The 24,635-nt window shown below is 40.6% G+C and overlaps 1 protein-coding gene across 1 annotated transcript in view; it reads right to left on the minus strand.

Moving 5' to 3' along the window:
- Impg2 (interphotoreceptor matrix proteoglycan 2) overlaps window positions 1–24,635 on the minus strand; it is a 49,149-nt gene that overhangs the window by 12,840 nt on the left and 11,674 nt on the right. The window contains exons 6-12 of the mRNA XM_040750678.1: window positions 23,523–23,572; window positions 22,168–22,235; window positions 18,751–18,912; window positions 14,906–14,964; window positions 13,802–13,822; window positions 5,661–5,905; window positions 3,310–3,395 (exon numbers count right to left, since the gene is read on the minus strand). Coding sequence (XP_040606612.1) covers window positions 3,310–3,395; window positions 5,661–5,905; window positions 13,802–13,822; window positions 14,906–14,964; window positions 18,751–18,912; window positions 22,168–22,235; window positions 23,523–23,572 — 691 coding nt within the window. The remainder of the gene's footprint in view (window positions 1–3,309; window positions 3,396–5,660; window positions 5,906–13,801; window positions 13,823–14,905; window positions 14,965–18,750; window positions 18,913–22,167; window positions 22,236–23,522; window positions 23,573–24,635) is intronic.

Here is a 24,635-nt window from a genome sequence, read left to right on the forward strand (position 1 = left end):
AATTTTAAACCTAGGAAGACAGCAGAGAATCATGTAATCTAGTAATGCCGTGTGAATTACAAGTAAAGAGAAGATGTTCATAGGAAAGAAATGGCCAAAACAGTCACAAAAAAAGAAAAAGAAAAAGAGGGATCATCAGAACTTGAAGTCACAGTTCTGGGTTTCCCAGTACTACTGTGTCTCCCACCAAAATTTATGTGGGTGATTTCTTTATTATTCTATCAATAGAGGCTTCTAGTAACAAATTCAACTCATGAATTCTTTTTAATACAGTGTTTAATGTTATATTGGAAAATTTCACTGGTTCTAATTTCCATGTGAAAAACTTTCTAGTTCTAAAGGAAACAGTGAAAACAAGTGATTTTCATAACTGGGATGCCAGGAGCTTCCAAATTCAACCTTCCCACCCCTAAAGGAAGTCTAAAACATTAAATTCAGTTAATAAATGTTACTTCCTTAATAAAGTAAAATGCTTCAGAAAGGAAGGAAGCAAATAATAACCGTACATTTGAAATCAATCATTTTTATCTTATTGCCACTCATCAACATTGCAATGTCTAAATCTCTCATGCTGTCTTAAATAATAGAAGCTAAAAATTCAACTGGATTTTATAGATATGGTGAACTTAATAGTGGTGCCAGGGGCTAGGAAAGTTTGGGGAAGCAGGTATAAAGAGATTTTTTTCATGGTACAAAATTACAGTTAGAAGGAAAAAGATCTAGTATTCTGTAGCATAGCAGAAAGACTATAGTTAACAAAAATCTGTGGCCCATTTCAAAACAGCTAAAGTCTACTTTTCCAAATATAAAAGATAAATATTTGGTCACAGATGACCAATTGTCCTTATTTGATCATGTTGCATGTTAGCAAAATTTCACATTGTACTCCACAAATATACATGACTATTATGTATTAATAAATTGTTTTTACATACTCTAGACTCCTTAAATGGTTTTGCCACTTCTCATAAGAGATTTGGCTGAAGGGGCAATGGAGTTACTACAGTGCAACTGAATAATAAGGCAAGTTAGTCAGAGTTTGCCATCCTTCACCAACAGTCACAGCAACACTCTTGCCACATTAGGCCAAAAGAGAATGCAGACTTCATTGTATAAGACAGTCCTAATTCTCCAGATAAGATGAAAATCTACATTTTTATGTAAAAAATCTAATATTTAGATACTAGCTTTTTCAAAATAGTTTCAAAATACATGTCCCTTTCTGAATCCATCTAAATGGTCCCAGCTGGAAACCTCTGGCTGACAAAGAAAACCTTGTCTGTTCATCGTGTGTGTGCGTGTGTGCGTGTGCGTGTGCGTGTGTGTGTGTGTGTGTGTGTGTGTGTGTGTGTGTGTGTGTGTGTGTGTTTGGGACTGGGAGTATGCGAGATATGGAGGTGAGAAGTTGATGCTGGGTATATTCCTCTATCGCCTTCTACCTTAGTTTTAGAGCAGAGTTTCTCATTGAACCCTGGGCTCACCAATTGTCTAGACCAGCGAGCTCTGGGGACTGTGCTGCACCCCTCTTCTAGCACTAGTATTGCAAATGAGCACTGCCACACCCAGCTTTATGTGGACGCTGGGAATATGACCAAAGTTTTTCATGTTTGAGTGGCAGGCGTTTTATAGACTGACCTTTATGGCCGTCCCCAGACCTTTACATCATGTTTTTAAAATACCATCCCAGCTCTCTCGCCTGTGGTTAGAGAAGCTCTGAGGTGGTGTGATTAGAAGCGGGGCTGAGGGTAACCTTGCCTCTACACTTTGGATGGACTTGAGGAGAGGAGCTATTGTGATGGGGCAAGATAGGGCACGGCTTCCTCCATCTTGTATTCTCACTGAAGCCATTCCCAGGTTTCACTAGAATCTGATCTCCTTGATGGAGAATCCCATGGAAAGCTACCTAACTCTATTCTAAGAAGCAGAAGAAGCAGTGGTCAGGATATCCTAGCTAACTTATCTTAGCCTTTGTTAAAACAACCTGTTTGTACAGAACCTTCCCTCCCACTGGCTAACCACTTATCTTAGCTTCTATTAAAACTGCTTGCTTCAAACAGCTTACTCTGTAATGCCCCCTGCAGCTGTCAAGCGAGATGCCTGGGCCAGGTCTCTGCCTTTAAAAACCGGGTGTTCTGAACACTCTGGGCCACACCTAGGTCCCCAAACGCTTGGGTCTGGTCCCAGCTGGCTGGAATAAAGACTTTTAATTGGCTCTACCCTGTGTCTGAATGGTCATCTCTGGTGACCGCCTGTAACACTATGTCATCTTGTTTGTTTAGAAATCTGTCTACTACCGGTTTGTGAACTTCTCATGGAGAGAACCACACCTTATTCAGTTTAGTTTCCCTGGTACCTGGCACATACAAAGCACAAAATAAATATATTTGAATGGATAGGTAAGTAAACACCTAATTAATGTGCCACCTGATGTCACTATCCCAAATGCATTCCTTCTCTAACACAGCACTCAGAGCAAAGGGTATTCCCAGTGGCTTCACTCTTACAATTAAGTAGTTCAGTAAAGTAGATGGCTATATAGATGAGTGATCAAGTAAATCTGCTTTCTAAATTTCTAATGTCCTGAAAACATATATATATATACATATATATATATATATGCGTTACATTATATGGACTGAACAAGTTGTTTGTGTGTATTTAGGAGTGTGTGTGTGTGTGTGTGTGTGCAACAACAACAACAATTAAAGAAAAAGAGTCCTTGAACTTGAAAGAGAGCAAGGTTATTACATAGAAGGGTTTTGAGGGAGGAATGGAAATGGGGAATAATATAATTTTAATCTCAAAAATTTTTAATATTTTTCATTAGAGTTCTAATATCAAGAAACAACTATTGGTATTAAACAAAAAAAGACGTTTTAAGAAAGCACGAATGTGATCTGTGAATGTGGGATGTGAAGAGTCCCCCTACCCCACCGCCACCCTGCTCCATATTCCCGTGCTAACAAGAGATCACTGAACCATCCCCATACAGGGAGTCCTCATGTTGTCAATGGTAGTGTCAACCCTGCTGCTTTAACCACCCTTGAGGAAGTATTTTCTTTTCTCTCTCATGTCTCCCTGTAAGTGAAATGGAAAATAAAGATGTGGTCGGGAAAGAGGTTGGCAAGAAGATTTGTTCCATTCTGAACCAACACTTGGTCCCCCTGAGCTGACCACTGTGAATGACGATCCAGCACATGCAAAAGAATGCTTGAAATGGGAGGTCAATCTCAATGCCAAGGTAAGTGGTAGAAGTTGCAAAGGAGAGAGGTTTCAGGGCTAGGTCTGGGGTAAGGCATGGTGGCTTACCAGAGAAGAGGGTGTTGTCACCTGAAGACTTGAACTTTGGGCATTCCAAACTATGTCTTCTGTTTGGGGGAGCAAAACTCCTTTCACTGAGGAGAGACAATGTAAAACATCATTTGTGAAACACTGTTGTATTTGAGATCTGCATATACCAGCACACACACACACACCTACCTATAGGAAGAGGCTGTTTGAAAGGTGTTACAGCAAATTAACACAGTGTAAGAAAGCTGTTGTGCTCACAAAACTTGCTCCTTCCAACCCTGAGCTGGAACCTGATTGAATTAGTGAATAAACAAAATGCAAACCAAACTTAGAAATCTGTAACACAGAGCATATGGCCAGCCAGTCACAAAGCTGAGTTTCCACAAGACCATGCTCAAAGAAGGCAAAAGCTAGGTTTTAAATAGCTGATCCCTCTCTGTACCTTGGTCCTGTCTCTTATATGTCGCTTCCAGTTTTCTATCCCTAAACATTCCAGGGTGTTGCAGAACATGTCCTGGGTCTCAGGGATGAATAATTCATAAATCATTCTTTGATCAATTAGAGTGTTACATTTATTGAAGCTTACCCTCTTCCTCCAAAAATGAATCATTAGGGCCAGCAAGATAGCTTAGTGGGAAAGTGTAAAGGGAATCCTTCCCGCCAGCCTGGTTCCAGAGCCGCATCAGTCCCAAATAAACACACAGGAGGCTATATTAATTATGAAGCTGTTGGCCTTGCTTATTTCTTACTGGCTAGCTCTGACTTAAGTATTTATCCCATAATTGTTAATCTAAGTATTTCTCTTACCGGAGAACTTTTCGGGCTTCTTATCCCTATGGCGTTACATCCTGACTCCCTGTATTTCTCCTACCCAGAATCCTCCTGGACTCCTAGTCCCACCTATCTTGCTTCCCTATTGGCCAACAGTGCTTTATTGACATATACACAGGACTTCCCCCATCAGGAAAGGAACCTGCTACCAAGCCAGACAACCTGAGTTTAACCCCCAGATCCAAATGGCATAAGAAAAGAATAGACTTCCACATATTGTCCTCTGATCTCCACACACACACACACTGTGGCATGCACACACCCAAATAAATAATAAATAAATGGGGTCACATGTTATTTATGATCTAACAAAGCCACTGGAGATCAAAATGCAAAGCTAGCCACAGCCATAGAGCCAGGCAGTAGTGGCACACACCTTTAATCCCAGGACTCGGGAGACAGAGACAGACAGATCTCTGATAGCTTAAGACCACACTGAGCTACATGAAAACTGATCCATTCTAAAAAGGAAACAGCTCACACAAAGGTGATCTCGGCACTTGGGATCACACGCCTTTAATCCCAGCCCTAGGGAGGTGGAGACAGAAGTGATATGACTGGGTGGAGACAGAAATATAAGGAGGAGGAGACAGGAACTCAGGGAATTGTAGTCTGAGGCTTGATTGGGAGCAGTGCAATCTGCATATTACCTCTAGGGATTGGTGGAGACAGGATTGTCCATTTTGGTCTGAGATGGAGGTAAGAGCTAGTGACTGGCTGCTTTGCTTTTCTGATCTTCAGCTGAGTCATTTATTATTCATGTTTCAAAATAAATAGTTTTTAAGACATCGTTATAAGTATGTTCTTTATTTTCCACTTTAGCAACTTATATTTTTCCTGTTTTCTCACTTCAGTATGCTGAAAGTTTCCAGAGGCTAAAGTAAAGCCATCATGGCAAAGCAAACAGAAAACAAGCAATAGCGGTAAATAAGTTAGAACTCTTTGTCTCTGATGATGATGCTGCGGTAGAGCAGATAGCGAGCTTTGCCCCAGGATGACTGGAAAACCATTACAGTTTCCATACCCACAGTGGTCTCAGCTCCATCTGCTCATTATGACCCATGACAGGATCTCCACAACTATTGAAGGTCAAACTTGGTGCTGAGCTTTCTGGACTCAGCATCTGGCTTTTTCAGCAAGCTTCCATTGGCTTTCCTCCTCCTCTTCTGCTGACTTGCAAGCCTTAGTCAACTGACCTTTTCCACGGCTCACACCATCGTTGCCTTGCAGCACCAAGGCCTGTCGTGATTCATATTTTTGAGCTCTTTTATTCCCATCCCTTCAAGCTGTTTCTAACAACCACACTGTTCTCCACTTGTCCTGCTCTGTGACCTTCTGTGGGAACACATTCCAGGAAGCCCATGATTAGCCTATCCCATAAAACTGTAGGGATGAAGCTCTGTTTATCAAAGTGGGTCCTGCTTTGCATAGTCTAAGAAAGTGTAGAACCATATACATTAGCGATGTTATTGTCACAATAATACATCGAAAAAGAAAGGAAAACTCCGTAAGGATGTCATGGGTGATATTCAACTCACCATTGACAAGCTGGAGAGACTTGGGGTCTGGATTCAGAGAGGAATTTCCCATCAGAAAGTTCTGGCGCAGTGTCTCGGCGATATCATCTCTGAAGTTACTGATTGTATAAACAGCAGTGGGTTTGTCATCCAGCTCTACAAGGCCATGATTTTCCACCTTGTTGGAGTGAAGGCTTATGAGGTCCCAGGTGGTATTGCTGATAGCCTCACCATTGAAGGTGACTGCATAGTGAACGTCTATCCCACTACAGATGACAGGAGAACAGATTAGGTCCAGCTAAGAAAGCACAAGAAAGGAGCTTTGGGTTGGTCTATAGATAGCATTAGGCCAAGAGGGGGAGTCTGGAAAGGCACGGAGTTCTACCAAAACCTCCTGGCACCTCCTCCCTCTCCTCATGGCTATAACAGTAGAACAAGAATTCTAAGGAAGCCACAGAGGTAACCCTACCACAGTATCGGAGGCTCTTCATGCCCCCATCTTTTGGACCGTTTCCCTTTCTTTCACTAATTCCCTTCTTCCTTCTTTCCCTATGTGAACAACAGTTCCTGGAGAGAAGATGTAACCACAGAGGCTGGTAAACTAATTAGGAGCTCAGTGATGTGGAGAGGCTGGGATGCTGCAAGTCCCAATTAAGAGCCACTTATTGTCCACCTCTGTGAGTGACCTAACACCTGTGTTAATATTAGATAAATTCTCTGGAATGTACAAACCGACGCCTAGTTCCCACCAACCACAACAGTAAGATACCATCGAGGGCCTTTAATGAAGATTCCTCCATTTTATCATAGCCCAACTCCCTGACATTTCCTCCATTGTATATTTAAAATATGCTGACTTATGACTTTCTTGGTTCCAATACCATGAAAACCTCATGAAACTACTGTCATGTTGGAACATGGAATTTGATGCAACCAAAACCATGTTCCAAGACCATAGTCATTTTATATATGGCTCCAGAATGACCATTCTTTTATCCTCTTTGAGAGATGTTTCTTGCATCAAGGCTTTCTGCTTAAAACAGATGTACTGGGCTGCAGAGATGGCTTAGCCAAGCATGATGACCTGAGTTCAATCCCTGAACCCACATAGTGTGAAGGCGAGAACCAGCTCACACAAGTTGACCCTGACCTCTATACACATTGTACACACACCCCTTATAACGCCTACCCAAAAGAATATGAATTTTTCTTATGTATCCTTATTATTGCTATCGCAAAAGTTAGGTACTATACCACAACTATTTATTGAGGAGGAAAAAATTTCAAACTTTTAGGTAAACATGAAGATAAAGCAACTTATTTTTCTAATATAGATGACAGATGGATGGATGGATAGATAGATAGATAGACAGACAGACAGACAGACAGTAGGTTAGAATATTTTCTAGTATGACAGCTATGTGAGTCTTTTAAGAGACCTACTTCTGAGTGACAGGCCAGAGAATTTACAGTCAGTAAATTTAAGTCAAAACTACAAAGGCAGCTAAGACATTATTTTTCTTTTGACGTGTTTACAACACTTTGACACTTACTAATTCTATATTTAACTTTGAAATCCTTATGGGTTTTTGCTCTATTTTTTTCCTTTCGTCTTTTTCCTTTTGATGTTTCTTTCATTAATGAATTAAATGAAACAACAATAAGTGCTACACTAACCCTTCGTACAAGCAAATAAAAAGAAGGAATAAAGGAAGGAGAACAAATAAGCGATAGTTGGTGTGTTATTTTACATTTTCTTAGCCATTTGAAGAAATGATATGAGATGATTGGAAAGCAAACGTGAATGTGTCTCCTAGACAGTCACTCACCCACTCATTCACTCAGGGATCTCTAACAACTGAACGCTAACAGTTTTTAAGTGTTCTCAACATGCTAGGGACTCATTGCGCCTTCATCTCATTTAGTTTTCACAATAAGCTCATCAAAAATGTCATCATTTTCAGATTATTGTTAAGGAAGCAATATTAAAGTTTTAAAAAAGTTAAAAGGCTTCTTAACATCTTGCAGCGAAAATGTGATGGAGTCAGACTTCCACTCTAGTACCTGCATTCTGGACTAAGCAAGGACAAACTATTATCCAACAGAGTCATTCTGAGGGCATCTCATCACAATGGCCCCCAGCTTGCCTCTTCACATCTGGTATACAAGATACCTCCGAGGACAAGAACTACCTTCCAAAAAAACAACACTCAAGCCAGATGTGTAGTGGAAGATATCTAATTCAGACATTCCATGGCAGCAAATAACTCGCAATTCAAACATAAAAACAAGCAGCATCTTCCCATGAAATTACTTAAATATTTATGTGTACATATGTAGATATGTGTATGAGTATATCGATTTGTGTGAGTATATACATGTATAATAGGATGTGTGCCTATTCAATTACATTTGTCAAGTGCTTGTTATTGTGACTCTCCTTCTCTGTCTTTCTGTCTCTCTGTCTCTCCCTCTGTCTCTCTGTCTCTTTCTCTCTCTCTATCTCTTTCTGTGTCTCTGTCTCTGTCTCTCTCTCTTTCTCTCTCTCCCTCCCCCTCTCTCTGGTTCTAGCCCAATATTCAGTTTGGCAATTCATACTGAGAGTCATCCAGTGTCTATTATATGACCAGAAATCTAGACTCGTCAGAATATAAGAAGAAAACAGTATTCAAATTATTTACATATCTAAAGCAGAAAGAAGATAGCATTATGTATCCTAGATGGAAGGAGATGACCAGTAATTTCTGCTCAGTGGAAAGTTTCTGACCAACATGAAACAAAGTTCCCTGAAGGAACATCACCTTTACTGAACCTTCAGGAAGGCTGATTAGTTGTTTAGGACTTTAATGATGGAAAAGTTTGCAATGCTGCAGGGCCAGAGGTAACTTAACTTGGGCCATCTTTAATCCTATTAATATACATGTATCATTCTCCTCTGTGTGTGACCTAACATCTTCGTGACTATAAATCCTTTGAATTGTGAAAACAGACCCCTAGCTTCCACCACCCAAAGGCTAAGATTGCCATCAGACACTATCTCAGGCCTACAGCTGACATTCCCTGCCTTTCTGTGCCCACCTATCTGTTTCTGTCACTTTATTGGAAACAGCTTCTGTTCCTGTTTATTCTATTACTACAAAACTTCATGAAACCTTTACCACATCAGAACATGGAATTTGGGTAACATGAATCTGCATTCCTAGGGCAGAGTCACTTACATTTGACTCCAGAATTAACTCCCTCACCCTCTTAGTGGTGAGGGCTGTACTTTGCACAGACACCGGTGCACTGGGGTGTCTTTAAAGGTATCCCCATGGATTAAGGACAACTATGACAAACTGCCCTGCTTTAATGATAGTGGTTATTCAGATCACCCAACTTCCTCTGAGCTTGAGCTTGCAAAAAAAAAAAAAGAAAGAAGAAAGAAAAAAGAAAAAAATTTTGCTTGTGACTCCTCATGGATTTTCCTATGGGGAAAGACTACATGAGCCAACCAATGCAAAACTCAAGCAGTTGGTGGGTACATTTCCCGTTTTAAAAAGATCAGTTAGAAAGCATTGTCTTTTGTGGTTTAGGAAGCATGCAACGGCCTTAGGAAAGCTTTCCCTCCTGTGAGTACTGTCTAGTTTGGGCCTGTCCTGATGGGCACAGTGCAGATGAAACTCTATAGGGGATGCCTGTAAACAATCAGACATCTCCAACCTTCTCCCTCCGCCACCCATTAACATAGGAAAGCACTAGTCGATTATAATGAGGAAAAGAAATTCTGGATTCTTTAAGTATTGTTTTCCTCCCAGATCTGACAAGCTTCCTATTCTAAAGGGTGACGTGGAAGTGATAACTGACACTCCTGTAAACAGACCCTCAGCCACATTCCAAACAAAAAAGACATCAAGAGAGAAGGGAAGCTAGTTGAACAGAGAAAGGGGACTAGTGGGACTATAGAGGGTAAGTGTGTGGTTGAAAGCCATTATGACGTGTGAACCTATCATGTGCTCAATCCCTCAAGCAATTAAAGCCTTTTAATTTTTTAGAGCAAGATGTTAATCTATGAGTAATTTTCGATCTTTCTCTTTAAAGAAAGAAATTGAGTGATGATTTCAAGGCATAAATAATAAGAGGACACCTTCTGGTCAAAACTTCCCATGTCACACTCCCCATCGTTCTTTGGGCCCCTCTGGCCGTTTGACATACCACAGGTGCCACACGCTAATCATCTCGGATCTTTGCATGCCCACTCCCTTCTCTCTGGTATGTTTCTTTCCTCACAATCCATACATCTCCTCATACTCATGAACATACACACACATGCCTCCTTTACCTGCCTACTTCTTTAATGCTTCAGCTTAAATGTCACCTCCTCAGGTGACAACATGAGTCATGATCTATCTCTCCCACCATCTGGACAGACACAATTATTATTTCAAATATTGGAATAATGCATTCCAAGCATCCAGAACAATGCCTGGCTCATAGTATCTCAATAAATACTTCTAAAACTAACAACAAAATAATTGATGCTGTCACTAATACAAAAAGATAAGATAATTTGAACTTTGCCATTTAAAAGTGGCACTTCATCTCTTAAGCTGAAGTATCTGTCCCTACACATAAAAGGGACAAATTTTATCCTGATGAGTGTGTCTATTTTCTTCATACATTTGTGTCTTAGCACTCATTTAGAGACACTGTTTCTGGGTTATTCATAACTCAGTGAGGATGCCATACTCTTTGCAAGCCCAGTGGGATAGATTACATCTGCATATCCAGAAAGTAGGGCTCCTCCTCAAGGTATCTGTACAATCTATTAAACTTCCTTGTAGTATTAGCATTAAGACAACAAACAGTTGTAGCAATTAAGAAAAGGAAGAGGGGGGAGAAAAAAGAGTTAGGACACAGGAGAAGAGAAGGAAGAAGATGGGGCTGTGCCTAACAGAACTCAAATGGCTTCTTCATTATGTGAAAACTTGGGCAAGAACAGTCAAGCACTTATTTACTGGAAGCCTTGCATGTGCCTTGCATGACTTTTAAACATGAATGAGAGAAGACCATGAGAAATGTTCTTGGATGAGAAATCTATGTAAATTAGGAAGTCTGTGTTAGATTACCAACCTCGTCCTTTATTGACAACATACCATTTTACCTCCCAGGAATTGCATTGATCACCTAAAGATAATATGTCTTCTATAACATACCTTGTCTAGTAAAGATAAATTAATTAAGAAAGATAAAATGACTTGGAAACATACTGCAATTTGTTATCATGTTTTTGTCTTGGAACAAAAACTCAAAGAAATACTTGCAATACCAAGAAACCATGTATTCTGTGACCCAAGAAGGCTGCATTCTGGCAAGCCATAAAGTGCAAAGACCTCTCAGAGGGAGGGAAAGTTTTATAAATTTCAAGAGGCCAAGGAGGGTAGACAGAGCATTTCTGATTGAAGAAAGCTGTGCTGGCCCCACACTCAGTAACCTGGGGTAGCCAACCACTGTGGGACCAGATGCCTTTCAGTGGGAATCACCCTGGAATCCATCAGTTAGGCATCAGTCATATGGAGAAAAGGTTCTTCCCCCCTATTCTCTCACCTAGAAACCCTGATCAACTGTTCAGGTGTACATATTTTTAAAAAGGAAAGGAGTGTTACTCCATATCATCACTCAAGCTAAATAAGAGTAGAGTATTTACGGGGAACTCAGACAATGCCTCTCTAGTAATGTGTCCTCTAGAAAGAAAGTGGATCTTTACAAAACTTGAAGCTGAAGTTAGGATATGTGTTTGCCAGATTGACATACTATCTATTCCTTTCAAATGGGTTCTACTAAATATGTGTAATAAGTGGTTATCGCACACAGTAAAATGCAAATCATTTTCTAAATGCTGGTGGCAAAGGAGGACGGAGTGTATATTCTTTATTTCTGTTTTACACAGTGGCCCATGCACAACTCAGAAAATCAATACATCAAATTTACCAATAAATTCAATCAGTTAACTGATACTACCTGATAACACTACACAATTTTGGAAACTGTGCCTTGGCTAACATTCGATAATAATGTAGTGACTTCATTTAATTGTTTTCTGTGTTCAATATAGGACTGTGAGCAGTCAGCAAACGGCTACTACCCTTCCAATACTAGGGGTCACCTCAGGATTTAGGGTTTTTTCCCACACTCTGATAAGAAGAAGTTAACTATACAGGGTGAATCTCTTGAATGGGTACAGACCTCAGCACTGTAGCAATAATACATGATGCAGAGTAGGTTACAATCACTAAAAGTACAAAGACCCAAATTCTGATTGGTCAAGATATCTGGTATCTCCTAGTCAGGTAAATTCCAACAAGACAATCTGTCTCTCTAAAGAAAAATGTCCTCACTAGTCAAAGTGAAACAAATATGAATCCTCACTTTAGTATTCCACAAGGGTACTAAGAAATGGGCGTGAGGATCTCCACCCTATACTAATTCCTAAAAGACAAAACCCAAAAATTAATCATTTCTCTATGCGTGGGGTTTGCCCAATAGCAAGGCATTATTTCATAAATACTTGTCAAAATAATGTAAATAAGATCAGAAAGCCCTTTTCAAACAAAGTCATTCTTGTCAACTTTAGGTATTTATTGGGGGTGGTTGCAGTGACCACCCTCCCGCCATGCATGCCAAATTCCACGGTGTCCAAGCCCTTAAATGTAGTGGAGTAGACACTACATGCATCTTCTGACTTACTTTAAAACAGTAGTCCTCAAACTCCTAATGCTCTGACCCTTTAATACATCTCCTTATGTCATCGTGACCCCCAACAATAAAATTATCTCATTGCTACTTCATAACTGTAATTTTTGATACTGCTATGAATCATAATATAAATATCTGATATGTGACCCCTGTGGGTCAGATTGAGAATCAATGTTTTAAATTCTCTCTAGAATGTTTCTTAGTGTAAATGCTATATATAAACACTTTTTACTATCTGGGGCATAATGACAACCCAAAAAGTCTGTATACATTCACTATAGACAAAGGAGTCTTTATTGTCTTTGTTTTATGTTTTATAATGTTTTCATGTGCAGTTGGTTGAATCCACAGATATGGAAGCCAAAGATGCTGAGCTGACTGTACAATGAAGGAATGTTTCTGTAACCACTCAACACTTCTATAGTTAGCCTATGAATTTGCTTCACAGACTCCATTTGCATTTACCAGGCTTCTAAGAGAATTAAATTAAGAATCCATGAACAAAATTTTCAAAAAAGGGGGGTATTGATTGTGTGTTTACATTGTGCTTCCTAAAAATTCAAGAACAGCTATTTTTACAAATGAGCTATTATAAAGTTCAATGATACCACCTTCATCAAATGTACCTTAAAATGCATCTGATTGGGTATTTAATTTCACAAAGGACTTGAAAGTGTATTTGCTAATGAGTTTTACTCCTATGTTAAATTAATGCAGGGTTTCAAATACCAGTCAGTCAGCTATCGACTATAGCCTATGAGTGAACCCTCAGCCTAATGTCTATGGAACTCCTATTTCAGTGTTCATAAAATGGTTTTTGTTGGGCTGGAGCAATGGTTTGGCGGTTAAGAACACTGGCTGCTCTTCAGAGGACCCAGGTTCAATTCCCAGCACCCACATAGCAGCTTATAACTGTGTGTAACTTCACTTCCATGAGATCTGACACCCTCACACAGATACACATGCAGGCAAAACACCAATCACTACTCATAAAATAAAAATAAATGAATTTTAATGTTTTTGTATTGGCAACTTTGTTTTATTTGAACAGAAAACTTCACTATGCAATCCAGGATGGCTTTGAACTTGTCATCATCCTGCCACTGGTGTAAGAACTAAGATTACAGGTGTGTACCACCACTCCTAGTAAATAAATAAAGCTTCACTGGTGAACAGCTGTCCTCTTTAGTTTACAATGCATTTCCTGTGTCTAATTTCACCCATTGGCGCTGGGAAGTTGCAACAGGGAATGCACAGCCTTCAAAGGTTAAAGTATTTACCATGGCTCTTTCTAGTTTGTCAACTCTGATCTATAAGGGGTGGCACAATGAGACCAAGAGACTGGAGAACTGAGCTGTACTCTTCTGTACCCTAGCACTGGATACTAACAATGGACAACACAGAAAGTACCGAAAGGGACTTTTTACCTGCCATTTTCCTTAGGGGACCTGAAAAATAACAAAAGTATCAATTAGAGTTCAATTATCTCTATAATTGTCACATCATTCATCACTGTACACATGAAGGTGAAGAAAGAAATAAGTCATCTTATAATCTTAAAACCAAGGATTTTTGACAGTTCAGGACTTGTGGGGCAGCAATCCTAGCTAGACAAGGTAGACAAGATGGCTCCAGAGTCCACGGTTGTGCCACAGGCTACCGAATGAGTGAGATCTTCAAAGGCCTTCATTCTGGTCATCGTGGATGAGTGTATGTGATGGGTGGTTGCAGCATGAGTTCAAGTAGGTAGTGTAACAGGCATGGCACTAGGTAGATGTGTGCCCTTGGGTTAGTGATTTCAATTTTCTCTGTTTTTTTTTTTTGGCAGAAGAAAACTGGGCATCACACACACACACACACACACACACACACACTCACAGGTACACTATAAATACTTGCTGTAATTGCTGCCCCACAAGTCCTGCTGAGAACATGGAGCACAGCCCCAACTTGTGTCCCTGTATCCAACAGTTGGGCAATAGCTATTGCCCAGCCCCCAAATGGAAGACTTACACATGGATGTTAAGAGCAAGCCCTGAAATATGAGCTATATCATTTCAAAATCCCTCCTCCCCCCTCAGGTGACAGCGGCTTGTCCACAGTGGGCTAGTCCATGCCTTTAAACCTGTTTTTCCCTCTGGAAAAGGAGGGTTGGAAGTGTTTGCCCTGAGGATTGACAGTTACCTCACTGCAGCACTGAGACACTTCAGAGAAAGCCTGAGGTGAGTTCCAGTCTGACTCCAGGGTCTGATGCCAAATGAAAGAGAGCTGCATAGTTTGTCAGAGCAAAGCCTAGATTCTTACTGTGGTCCAACCACAGACCGAGCTACATTTCCATGGATACATTACTTTGACCCTCACAATTCAGTTTCACTTGTATAAACTAGTGTTAAAATATTAATTGACCACAAATAACATTATCACAGCACTCCAATCACGTGCTGTTAGAATAAATGTGATGAACTCAGGCTATTCCATTCAGACAAAGAGCAGCATTGGAACACATGCATTCTTAGAGTAAATCTCTTTACCTGAATTCAAGAACACGGATGCCCTTATATCCTGGTAACCCAGTGAATGCGTTTTCAACCTGTTACAAAAATAAAAATTAAGATGATAACTATGAAGAATATTCAAAAGTATGTTTCAAATGCTTGAAGAGCAGAACAAAAAGCACACTTGTATCTTACAATTATCAGAGCTTGTACACATAGACCTTACAATGTTAGAAAATAGTGTTTATCACAATACCATCGTTATTTCTCTCTTTTTATCTTTCATAATTTTAATGTGCTCCAATTTTATTTTTTAATTTATAAAAGCATACTTATTAGTTAAAGCAACATTTTCCTCCTTTTGTGTGAAATATTTTAAAAAATTCATTTCAAACGAAGCTATAACAGTTATTTGTATAACAGCATTTTTAAATGTTACTGTTCCAGTTGGAAATCCGGCCGGGCAAGCACCCTGGCAGAGTCAAGTGTCTGTTTTCTGAGTGTGAATGTGTCTGTTTCCTATCCCCACATCACAAGAGAACTAAGAATACACTCAGCATTCAAAAAATGTCTACAAGGCCCAAGTTATACCCAGAACAGACTGGTCTTCACAAAATAGAGTAAGAAGCAGTGGCCAAATAACTCCCCGTGCTAAAATATCAATTTATGAGTGTCACACCCATGAGAGCTGGTTTCAATACCAAGTGTTTAAAATGCATCCATATGAGCTCAGTGACTTAAGAAAGAAAAAGATTGCAAGGCTGGGAATCTGCCAATAATTTACTTATATAAAAATATGTATTTAAACACGATTAATATTTAATCCATAAAAATCCCCCAAAGGTGGGCTCACCCACCTTTGGGATGCATCCTTTCTCAAAAATTAGGATGGAGTGACTAAAGAAAACACTCAAAGTCCATATACACACTCACACGTGTATATACTCCACAAACAGGAATGCACGCACGTGTGCGCACACAGATGTGTGCGTACCTCATGCACACGTACACACACATACACACACACAGGATTCATACCCACAAAGCACTTGCCTGTGTATCTTGCCTTGTTTTACTCTTTGAGAGGGGAGAGTAAATGCTTGCAGGATAAGGGCGGAGGGATGTGGTAGAAGCAAGAATCAGAAGGCTAAGGCTGGGCATCTGCTGGTCAACTGAATGTACACCAGCTTTCCCCTGTGGAACTGAGGCTGCCCTACCTCCCACCACACAAGCCTTGGAATGTCAAAGTGAATGTAGCTGAAATCATCCCATTAACTGCACAATGTCATGCATGGCCAGGATCACAGAGATGCTTTTAACAAGTCCCTCAGAACTTCGGGAGCAGAGTGTTTTTAAATCTTGGTTCACTGAAGATCTTCTGTTTTAAGAATGAAGAACTCAAGGATGGCTGACTCAGAAGTGGCTTGCAAGTCAACTACCTCTAACACTGCCATGCACATTCTGCCCATTGAACTACACTGCCCTTTCCTTTTTCTCCTGCCTCGTGATACATTTGAAACTGAGAAACTCATTATAGTTTCTGAAGGAGTCACTGTGTAGGACAAAGGAAGGACCACTTTGAAAGACAAATGGATGGCTGAGGAGATGGCTCAGCGGGTGAAGTGTTTGCCATGCAAGTGTGAAGACCTAGATTCAAATCCCGAGAAACTGGCCCAAGTCCTGATGCTCTGAAGAGTATCTGATCCCAGGGCTGCAGACAGGAGGCAGGGGTAGAAACAGGAGGATCCCTGGAACCCAGCAGGCCAGACAGCCTGATACACACATCTACAAACAACAGGAACCCAGTCTCAAACAATGCATAAAGCAAGAACCAAAAACTGAGGCTGCCCTCTGACCTCCAAATGCAGGTTGAACCACACACAAGTACACACACACACACACACACACACACACACACACACACACACACACACGCATGCACACATACACGGACAGATGGACAGACAGACACACGGATGGACACACACACATGGACACACACAGTCAGAAGACCTGATTCTACATTCTGCTCATTTAGAGGACAAAATAGCCATGAACAAGTTCTAGTCTCCTGAGCCTCACCTAAAGGTAAGGACAGGCTACTGTCCACTGTTGGCCTGTAGAAACACTGTAGAGACACTTCCTTAATACCTGCCTTCCTTCCACCCTCCCGGTTATACTCTCCTGAGTCCCCTTCTGTCATACTTGGTCTGGACTCAAGGTTACCTCTCTCTCTCTCTCTCTCTCTCTCTCTCTCTCTCTCTCTCTCTCTCTCTCTCTCTCTCTCTCTCTCTCTCTCTCACACACACACACACACACACACACAACAGTTATGGTATCTGAACCTCATCCCTCATAAGCAGGCTTCCACTTCCCTGTCTACCCCAATATTATTTAGGAGGGAACGCCCTATGTGACTATGCCAGGGAAGGAGAGAGCTGAAGGGGCTGATTTAGTTTATAATATGTAGAATGACAATTTCCTTCAAGACACCCCCAAAAAAACACACACAAGCACACAGAGAGAGAGAGAGACAGAGAGAGAGAAACCTTTCACAAAAAGAAATTATCATCAGAACACATCACTCCAGGTCAGAAGGTGAAGGTGGTCCACCGTACAGAGACTAGCCAGAGAAGAATTGAGTGGCTATGGTTGGCCCAGACCATTCATCAGCCTCAAATTACCTCAGCTCAGTAGCCACCTATCTCATAAAGTCATTATTGACGGGACACCTTTCAGGGTGTTTATTAGATTTTCTCTAAATCTCCAGTCATTCCTGCAGCTGTTTACTCAAACACTGAGGCATATTAAAGGCTCCTTAATCCAGGCAGGAAGACCAGACAGCCAATTCAAGACAGGCTCTGATGCCAGGTGGCCACTGGCCTGGCTGACATTTCTCCTGCATACCATACAGCCTTGCAACTTGGCCGCGCAGTTAGGAAAATGAATTGTCTGGCCTATACTCCTCCCCATGTCTGATGGTTGCAATGATGTTATTTGGCTGATCAATGCATATTTTTATTTCCCATCTGGACACAATGACTAGGGAAGGAAATTAAGCCAAGGTAATGGAATTAACAAACTTGGTCAAGGAGAAACAAATCAAGTAGGAATGGAAAAGAAATAAACAGGAAAAAATGGTGTGCCCAGTTACCACACAGAAGAGTAGATGCCACTCAGGGCGGTGCTACATAAGAGCAAAGACACACTGGGAGACACCTGGTATGGCTAGTGATTAATAGAAGAATTCTGAGCTCAAACTCTATCGAGAATTCTTTCAGAGTGTAAGTAATGATGTGGTTTAACACATGGCTATTTACAAAAATCCCTTAAGAAGGAAAAACCTCTCACAGCCATAGGACAGAGACAGGGGATTGATTTCCCACATCCCCTCTAATGCTCCTCAGCTTCCACATACTCACCTTGAATTAACTAGAAAAACGTGTCCAAACTAACAACAAGAAAGGTAAACTGTACATGGCTGTTCAGAGACATTCATTTCTTCAAATGTTGACAAGCTAACATTAAACCATAGACCCTGCTCGTTCTTGGCCATGGTGACTTACAAAGAGCATTTACTTGTTAATGGGTAGAAAGATGCTGTTTCTAGGAAAGAGTTTATCTTTCTCCGAACTTTTCACAAAATTTTCTGAAGTGGTTAAGTTGCAATCCTAGGAACCTAGTAGAGATGGTCAGTTTGAATCCTCAACTTACCTTTAAGCAGTGTTGTGGTAATGAGAAACTTAATCCCCAACAAACAATCATGTTATCCAATCAAACACACCACCCACATGGGTGACGTTTGTTTCCTATAATGCACATGCTTAAAACAAATAAATAAAGGTTTCTTTTTAAAACTTTAAAGAAAAAAAATCACCCACCTCAGAAATGAACTCTTCAACAAGGAATCGGTAGATGGCGCTAGAGGGATCACGCAGTTGTTCACTGTATTGCTTCCCCAGAAGTTGGATGCTGAATTCAGCTATCTGTTCCACAGCAGGCTGTGTGGACACCTCTGTCACTGTCTCGATTTCATTACTGATCTGATTTAGAAAGAATATAAATACCAGTAATTATTCATTCAGTCAATAAATATTTACTGATTACCCTCAACGTTTCAGACACTGCATCTAATGATGACTTTTTATGTAGTATTCAATTTTATAATAAATTGAATAACCTTAAGGATTAAGTGAATGTTATAATTACTATATACACATTGACAAGAACATTTCAATAGGAAACTATTGAGATGAATAAGAAAATAGGTAAATATTCTATTTTTGGTTCAAGAATCCCTTTAAACTCTTGAAAATAACTCAGCAACTCAAAAAGTTTTATCAATATGTATTACAAATCTAAATACTTACCAACAAAATTTCAAAAGATAAATTTAAAAAATATATACTAACTCATTTAAAAACAACATATTAGTTGGGTATGGTGGTACACGCTCTTTGTTCCAGCACTGGGAGGCAGAGGCAGGAAGCTCTCTATGAGTTCAAGGACAACCTGGTCTACATGGTGAGCTCTAAGCCAGCCAAGGCTACACAGTGACACTGTGTCTCAAAAGTAATAATAACAGCAGAGTAAGCAAATTTCATGCAAAAGTCAACAACACATGCTGTGAAGCTGAGAATAGTGGAAGACTGACATTGTTTACAATTTTACAAATTCTTGAATGTCTGGCTTAACACAAAATGGCTGAACTTTCATTTTATTTCTGTATTCAATTAATCACAATGTGTTATTTTAATGGAAGCAACATGAAGAAAATCTGGCCATATAAATATGTATTAGGGAAAAGGGAACAGAGCAATAATCTTTTCAGATAACTTGGAATATTCTGTAACAACACATCGCAAGCTTAAAAAGAGGTCCCTGTAAAGCAGCGGTTCTTAAATCTCTGAGGACAATTTGACAACATATCAGGCAAGACTACGGAAGAACTGATGGAGAGAAAGAACTGGATACAACACGGAGTTGCAACAAAGAAATGACAGTTATTAAAATAATGAAGAGCCATGATGGGGAAAAGAGGCAATCAGACCTACAACCGATCGTGAGAGGTCATAGCTAAGACATTCTCGGGATTCACGTTAAATAGAATGCTCCCCATTAAGTAGATATAACAAAATCAGTAGCTCGTCTCTTTTGCCTTTTGCTTTCTTGTGCTCTGCAGGCACAATGTTTGCACAGGGGGAAGCCTGTAAAGCGAGTCTACAGGGGGCATAGTTCTAAGTGTGTGTGCTCACATTAGGAGTCTGTGCTGTATCTTAGGAATATAGGGGTATTTTAAACTTTTTATGGTTGTTGTGTCCAATAAGGTGACAACCTGAGGTCACTGATGTTGTTACCAGAGCAACTGTACAGCACCATGAACCACACCCACATAAATAAGGTAGTAGACTTCCTGGATAAGTGCTCTGACTGTCCCAACACCAGCTTGCTTGCTCTCCCCATTCTAACCCAGACGAAGGCCTGAATATTCTTCAAGCCTGCGAAAGCTGCGAAGGGTATGGAAACAGTGCAAGAAAGTTTGAAGCTAGCAGAGGTTGATTCAAAAGCTTTAAGGCAAAAAGCCACATTTATAATATAGAAGGGCAAGGTGTACACTTATTTAAGACAGTATGGGCTGGGCGGTGGTGGCGCTCGCCTTGAATCCCAGCACTTGGGAGGCAGGCAGATCTCTGTGAGTTCGAGGCCGGGCTGGACTGACAGCCTCCAAAACAATACAGAGAAACCCTGTCTTGTAAAACCAAAAAAGAAGGAAAATAAAAGGTATCCAAGCTAGAGGGAGGAAAGTTAAGGCACACACAGTATGTGTTTACTTATGATGTGGCTATATATGTGTATATAAACACTGAAGACACCTCAAAATGACTGTTAGAACTCAAGTAAATTCAGTAATGTTTTTTTACAAATTTTATTTAAATTAGAAACAATTCTATTTTACATAAAATTGTTCCCTCTCCCTCCCATCCCTCCATGACCCCCACGGACTCCCCCCATTCTATCCCCCAATCCACACCTCAGAGAGGGTGAGGCCTTCTATGAGGGGTCATAAAAATCTGCTAAGTCATTTGGGGCAGGGCCTAGGCCCTCCCCTATGGTTCTAGGTTAAAAGAGTATTCCTCCATGAGGGATGGGCTCTGGAAGTCTGTTTGTGCACTAGGGATACATCCTGGTTACACTGCCAGAGGCCCCAATAGACTGTCCAGTGCTCCTAGCTCACACCCACATTCAGGGGGGCCTGGTTTGGTCCTATGTTGGTTCCCCAGTTGTCAGACTGGGGTCTATAAAATTAACAAACAAAAACAGCAGTACTTTAATAATTAATCTGTTGCAAAAGATAGCCTCATTCTTTTTTTTTTTTTTTTTTTTTTTTGGTTTTTTGAGACAGGGTTTCTCTGTATTGTTTTGGAGGCTGTCCTGGAACTTTCTCTGTAGACCAGCCTGGCCTCGAACTCATAGAGATCCAACTGCCTCTGCCTCCCATGTGCTGAGATTAAAGAGGTGCACCACCAATGCCCAGCATGCAGTCTCATTCTTAACAATTAACAAAAATTAAAAATTACAAGGGATAAATTTACTCAAGGAAATGAAGGAGCTCTACAATGACATTATAAAACACCAAAGACAACAATGCACACACACACAAAGAGGAAAAATATCCAGTGTTCATGGAGTACAAGAATTAATATTGCTAAAATTTGGTACTACCCACAGAAATTTCAGATTTAATACAATCTCTATGAAAATACTGAACTCCATTTCTGACTTCTGCATCTCTCGTGTTCCCTCCACTGAGCCATCTCCCAAGCCAGATTTTAACACAGCTTTTATTAAGATACTTCCATCTGCCTGGACAGGGTAGAATCCTTTACTTACCCTGCAGTCTTTTGCAGTAGACCCTCATCTGTAAGCGCCTTTTAGTAGACTGGCTCCCATTAATGATGGGGCATTTAAAAGGTGTGATAACTTCCAGAATTTTAAACTACATAAAATCCATTTCCTTTCTCTCTAAAGATGTTAAAGCCCAATCTACTGAGGGTTAGAAGGTCTCATATTTGTCACCATGAAAATTTCCCAGAATTCTCCATCAAAAATTTACCAATATGACAAGGCCTATTCAGCTCTTCAAAGGAACATCAGATTTCTGAATGTGCTGGATTTAGAAGTCATTATTTTTTTCAGAGCCGTGCACTATGTGAAGGCCTGTTCAGCCTAGAAATGGAATAAACCCTGTTAACACCCATCCTCCATGTTAGAAAGTAACAAAACAGAGCTGGACTTACACTCGCCTCTGGTGACACCACACTGCTCTCCCAGGCCATCCCTGGATATGAAGCACTGGGAACAGCACCTAAGCAGAAAACAAAACACCCATGACATTAGTCCCTGAGCAAGCCAGAATTCATGACTTACTTCAAAAGCCATTCTTACAAGCCCTATGCTTTTTTTAAGGGTTTTTATGTTAAAAACTCAATTGTAGAGGCTTCCTAGAATCTTAATAATTATGATTCACTGAACAAGTGCTGTTTGGGATGGGGGTTTTTTGTTTAATGTGCTAGGCTCTAATACAGATGCTAGGATACAAAAAGGAAGTTTCTATTATACCATAATAGAGGGAGTCATAGGTTAGAAAAGAGATCTGGCACCAGTGAGACCTCTAGAGATCTAAAGGGATGACACCAATTGGCAAGCTAAGCAATAGTGGAGAGACCCCCTAAATGCCTATTCCTGATAATGAACTTGATGTCTACCCTATATGCCATTCTAGAACCTTCATCCAGTGACTGATGGAAGCAGAGGCAAACACCCACAGTTAAACACTGAACTGAACCCATGGAACCCAGAGAGGGAGGAGCAATGAGAAAATTGGCAAAGAATGGGCTTGCAAAACCAGCAGAGAGCTGATCTGAACAAGGGGGAGGTCTTGGACCCCAGACTGACAGCTGGGAGACCAGCATGGGACTGATCCAGACCCCCTGAGTGTGAGAGTCAGTGAGGAGGCCTAGGCAACCTATGGAGTCCTGGGCAGTAGATCAGTGTTTATCCCTGGCATACAAATGGACTTCATGTGTCCATAACACAAAGAGGGATGCTCTCTCAGCCTGGACTCTTGGGGGAGGGTCTAGGCCCTGCCCTGGATGAAATGACAGACTATGGACACCCCCATGGAGGGCCTCACCCTCCCTGGGGAAATGAGGGGATATTGGAGGGGTTGGTGGGAGGGCGTGGGAGGAGGGGAGGGAAAGGGAGAGGGACCTGGAATTGATATGTGAAGCAACCTTGTTTCTAATTTAAATTTAAAAATAAAAATTTTTTAAAAATTACGGCACTTAAAGGATGTTGTACACCCAGGGTGTGTCAGAAAATTCTTATAAAGTGACAACACAAAGGTTCTACCTTCAACTTAAGTATCTGTCTTAAAATAATTCATGTGTCACACTCATGTTTTAAGCTGTATTCTGACTTTTAAAGTACTCAGTATAATAGGATGAGCTAAGTGAAAAATAATTGTTTTTTTCTTGAGCAATACACAAAAAAATCATTTTGAAATGTGAGCTGAAAATCTATGCTTGCTTGAAAAGTTGTCTTAGATCTTCAATAACTAAGAAATAAAAGTGAATGTAGGAAAAAAGCATACCTGCCAATGTTGAGGTGTCACCAACAGGAACTGGAGATGACAACGCAGGCCTAGGAAGAAGAAAAACGCAGGAATTCCTTAGATCACCAAATAAGGGTTCCCAAGCCAGCACAGGAGACCGATGTGTGTGCTGAGATGTGCAATGCCAGTGAAGCCCCTGTATGACACAACAGTATTGCAGCTGTCTTATACTACGGACTCTCTCCCTCCACAGACAGAATTCATCTTTCTCTTTTGAAATTTTTTCTTGGGACTTGGGACTGTGAAAGAGGGGATAAGGTATTTGTCTCTAGCTTGCACAAACAGGATGGGACAGTTTTAAGTCTACAGTCAGAAGAACACAAGTAACAGATTGAGCAGATTATGCCAGGCCAGCTCCAAATGAAACTGATTCCATTCCAGTCAGTGCATGGGCTTTTACTCATTACCCTTTTGTCTGGTCCATTTTTAAGGCACTATTATCAGGGATTTCTCAGTGTGTGGTAAAATAGAAAAAGAACCTCCTCCCAGTATGAACAAGAAGCAAACCTACATCTACATTTTCCCTCTTTGAATGTAGCTGGAGGAATACTATGTCATCTCTGAGAATAGTGACACAGAAACAAAATGAGATAAAAATATATGAATGTGTGTTGTGATAGCCAAAATTATTTAATGTAACCCTTGCCTTTGAGAAACACATGGTGTGGGCAGCTTAAGCACATCACAAGGCAGAATTAATAAAATATAATGAAAGTCACCCTGGTGAGTAATTCATCTTTCTTCTCTCTGTGTGAATGTGTATGGATGGATATATTCTCTCTCTCTCTCTCTCTCTCTCTCTCTCTCTCTCTGTGTGTGTGTGTGTGTGTGTGTGTGTGTGTGAGAGAGAGAGAGAGAGAGAGAGAGAGAGAGAGAGAGAGAAACAGAGAGAGAGAGAAACAGAGAGAGAGAGAAACAGAGAGAAAGGCAGAGAGAGCGTACACAAATACAAATACATATTGATTTTGGTATGGTCGCTTAAATAAAATCAACAAAATTAATATTGCTGTGCATGTTGGGATGTTCCATTCTGGGTTGTGGAGAGTCTATAAGGATTTATAAACCAAAGCCTCTTCCCCCAAGAAGATTGTC

This window comes from Mesocricetus auratus, unplaced genomic scaffold (genome assembly GCF_017639785.1).
Source record: "Mesocricetus auratus isolate SY011 unplaced genomic scaffold, BCM_Maur_2.0 Super-Scaffold_100008, whole genome shotgun sequence".
Taxonomy (NCBI): domain Eukaryota; kingdom Metazoa; phylum Chordata; class Mammalia; order Rodentia; family Cricetidae; genus Mesocricetus; species Mesocricetus auratus.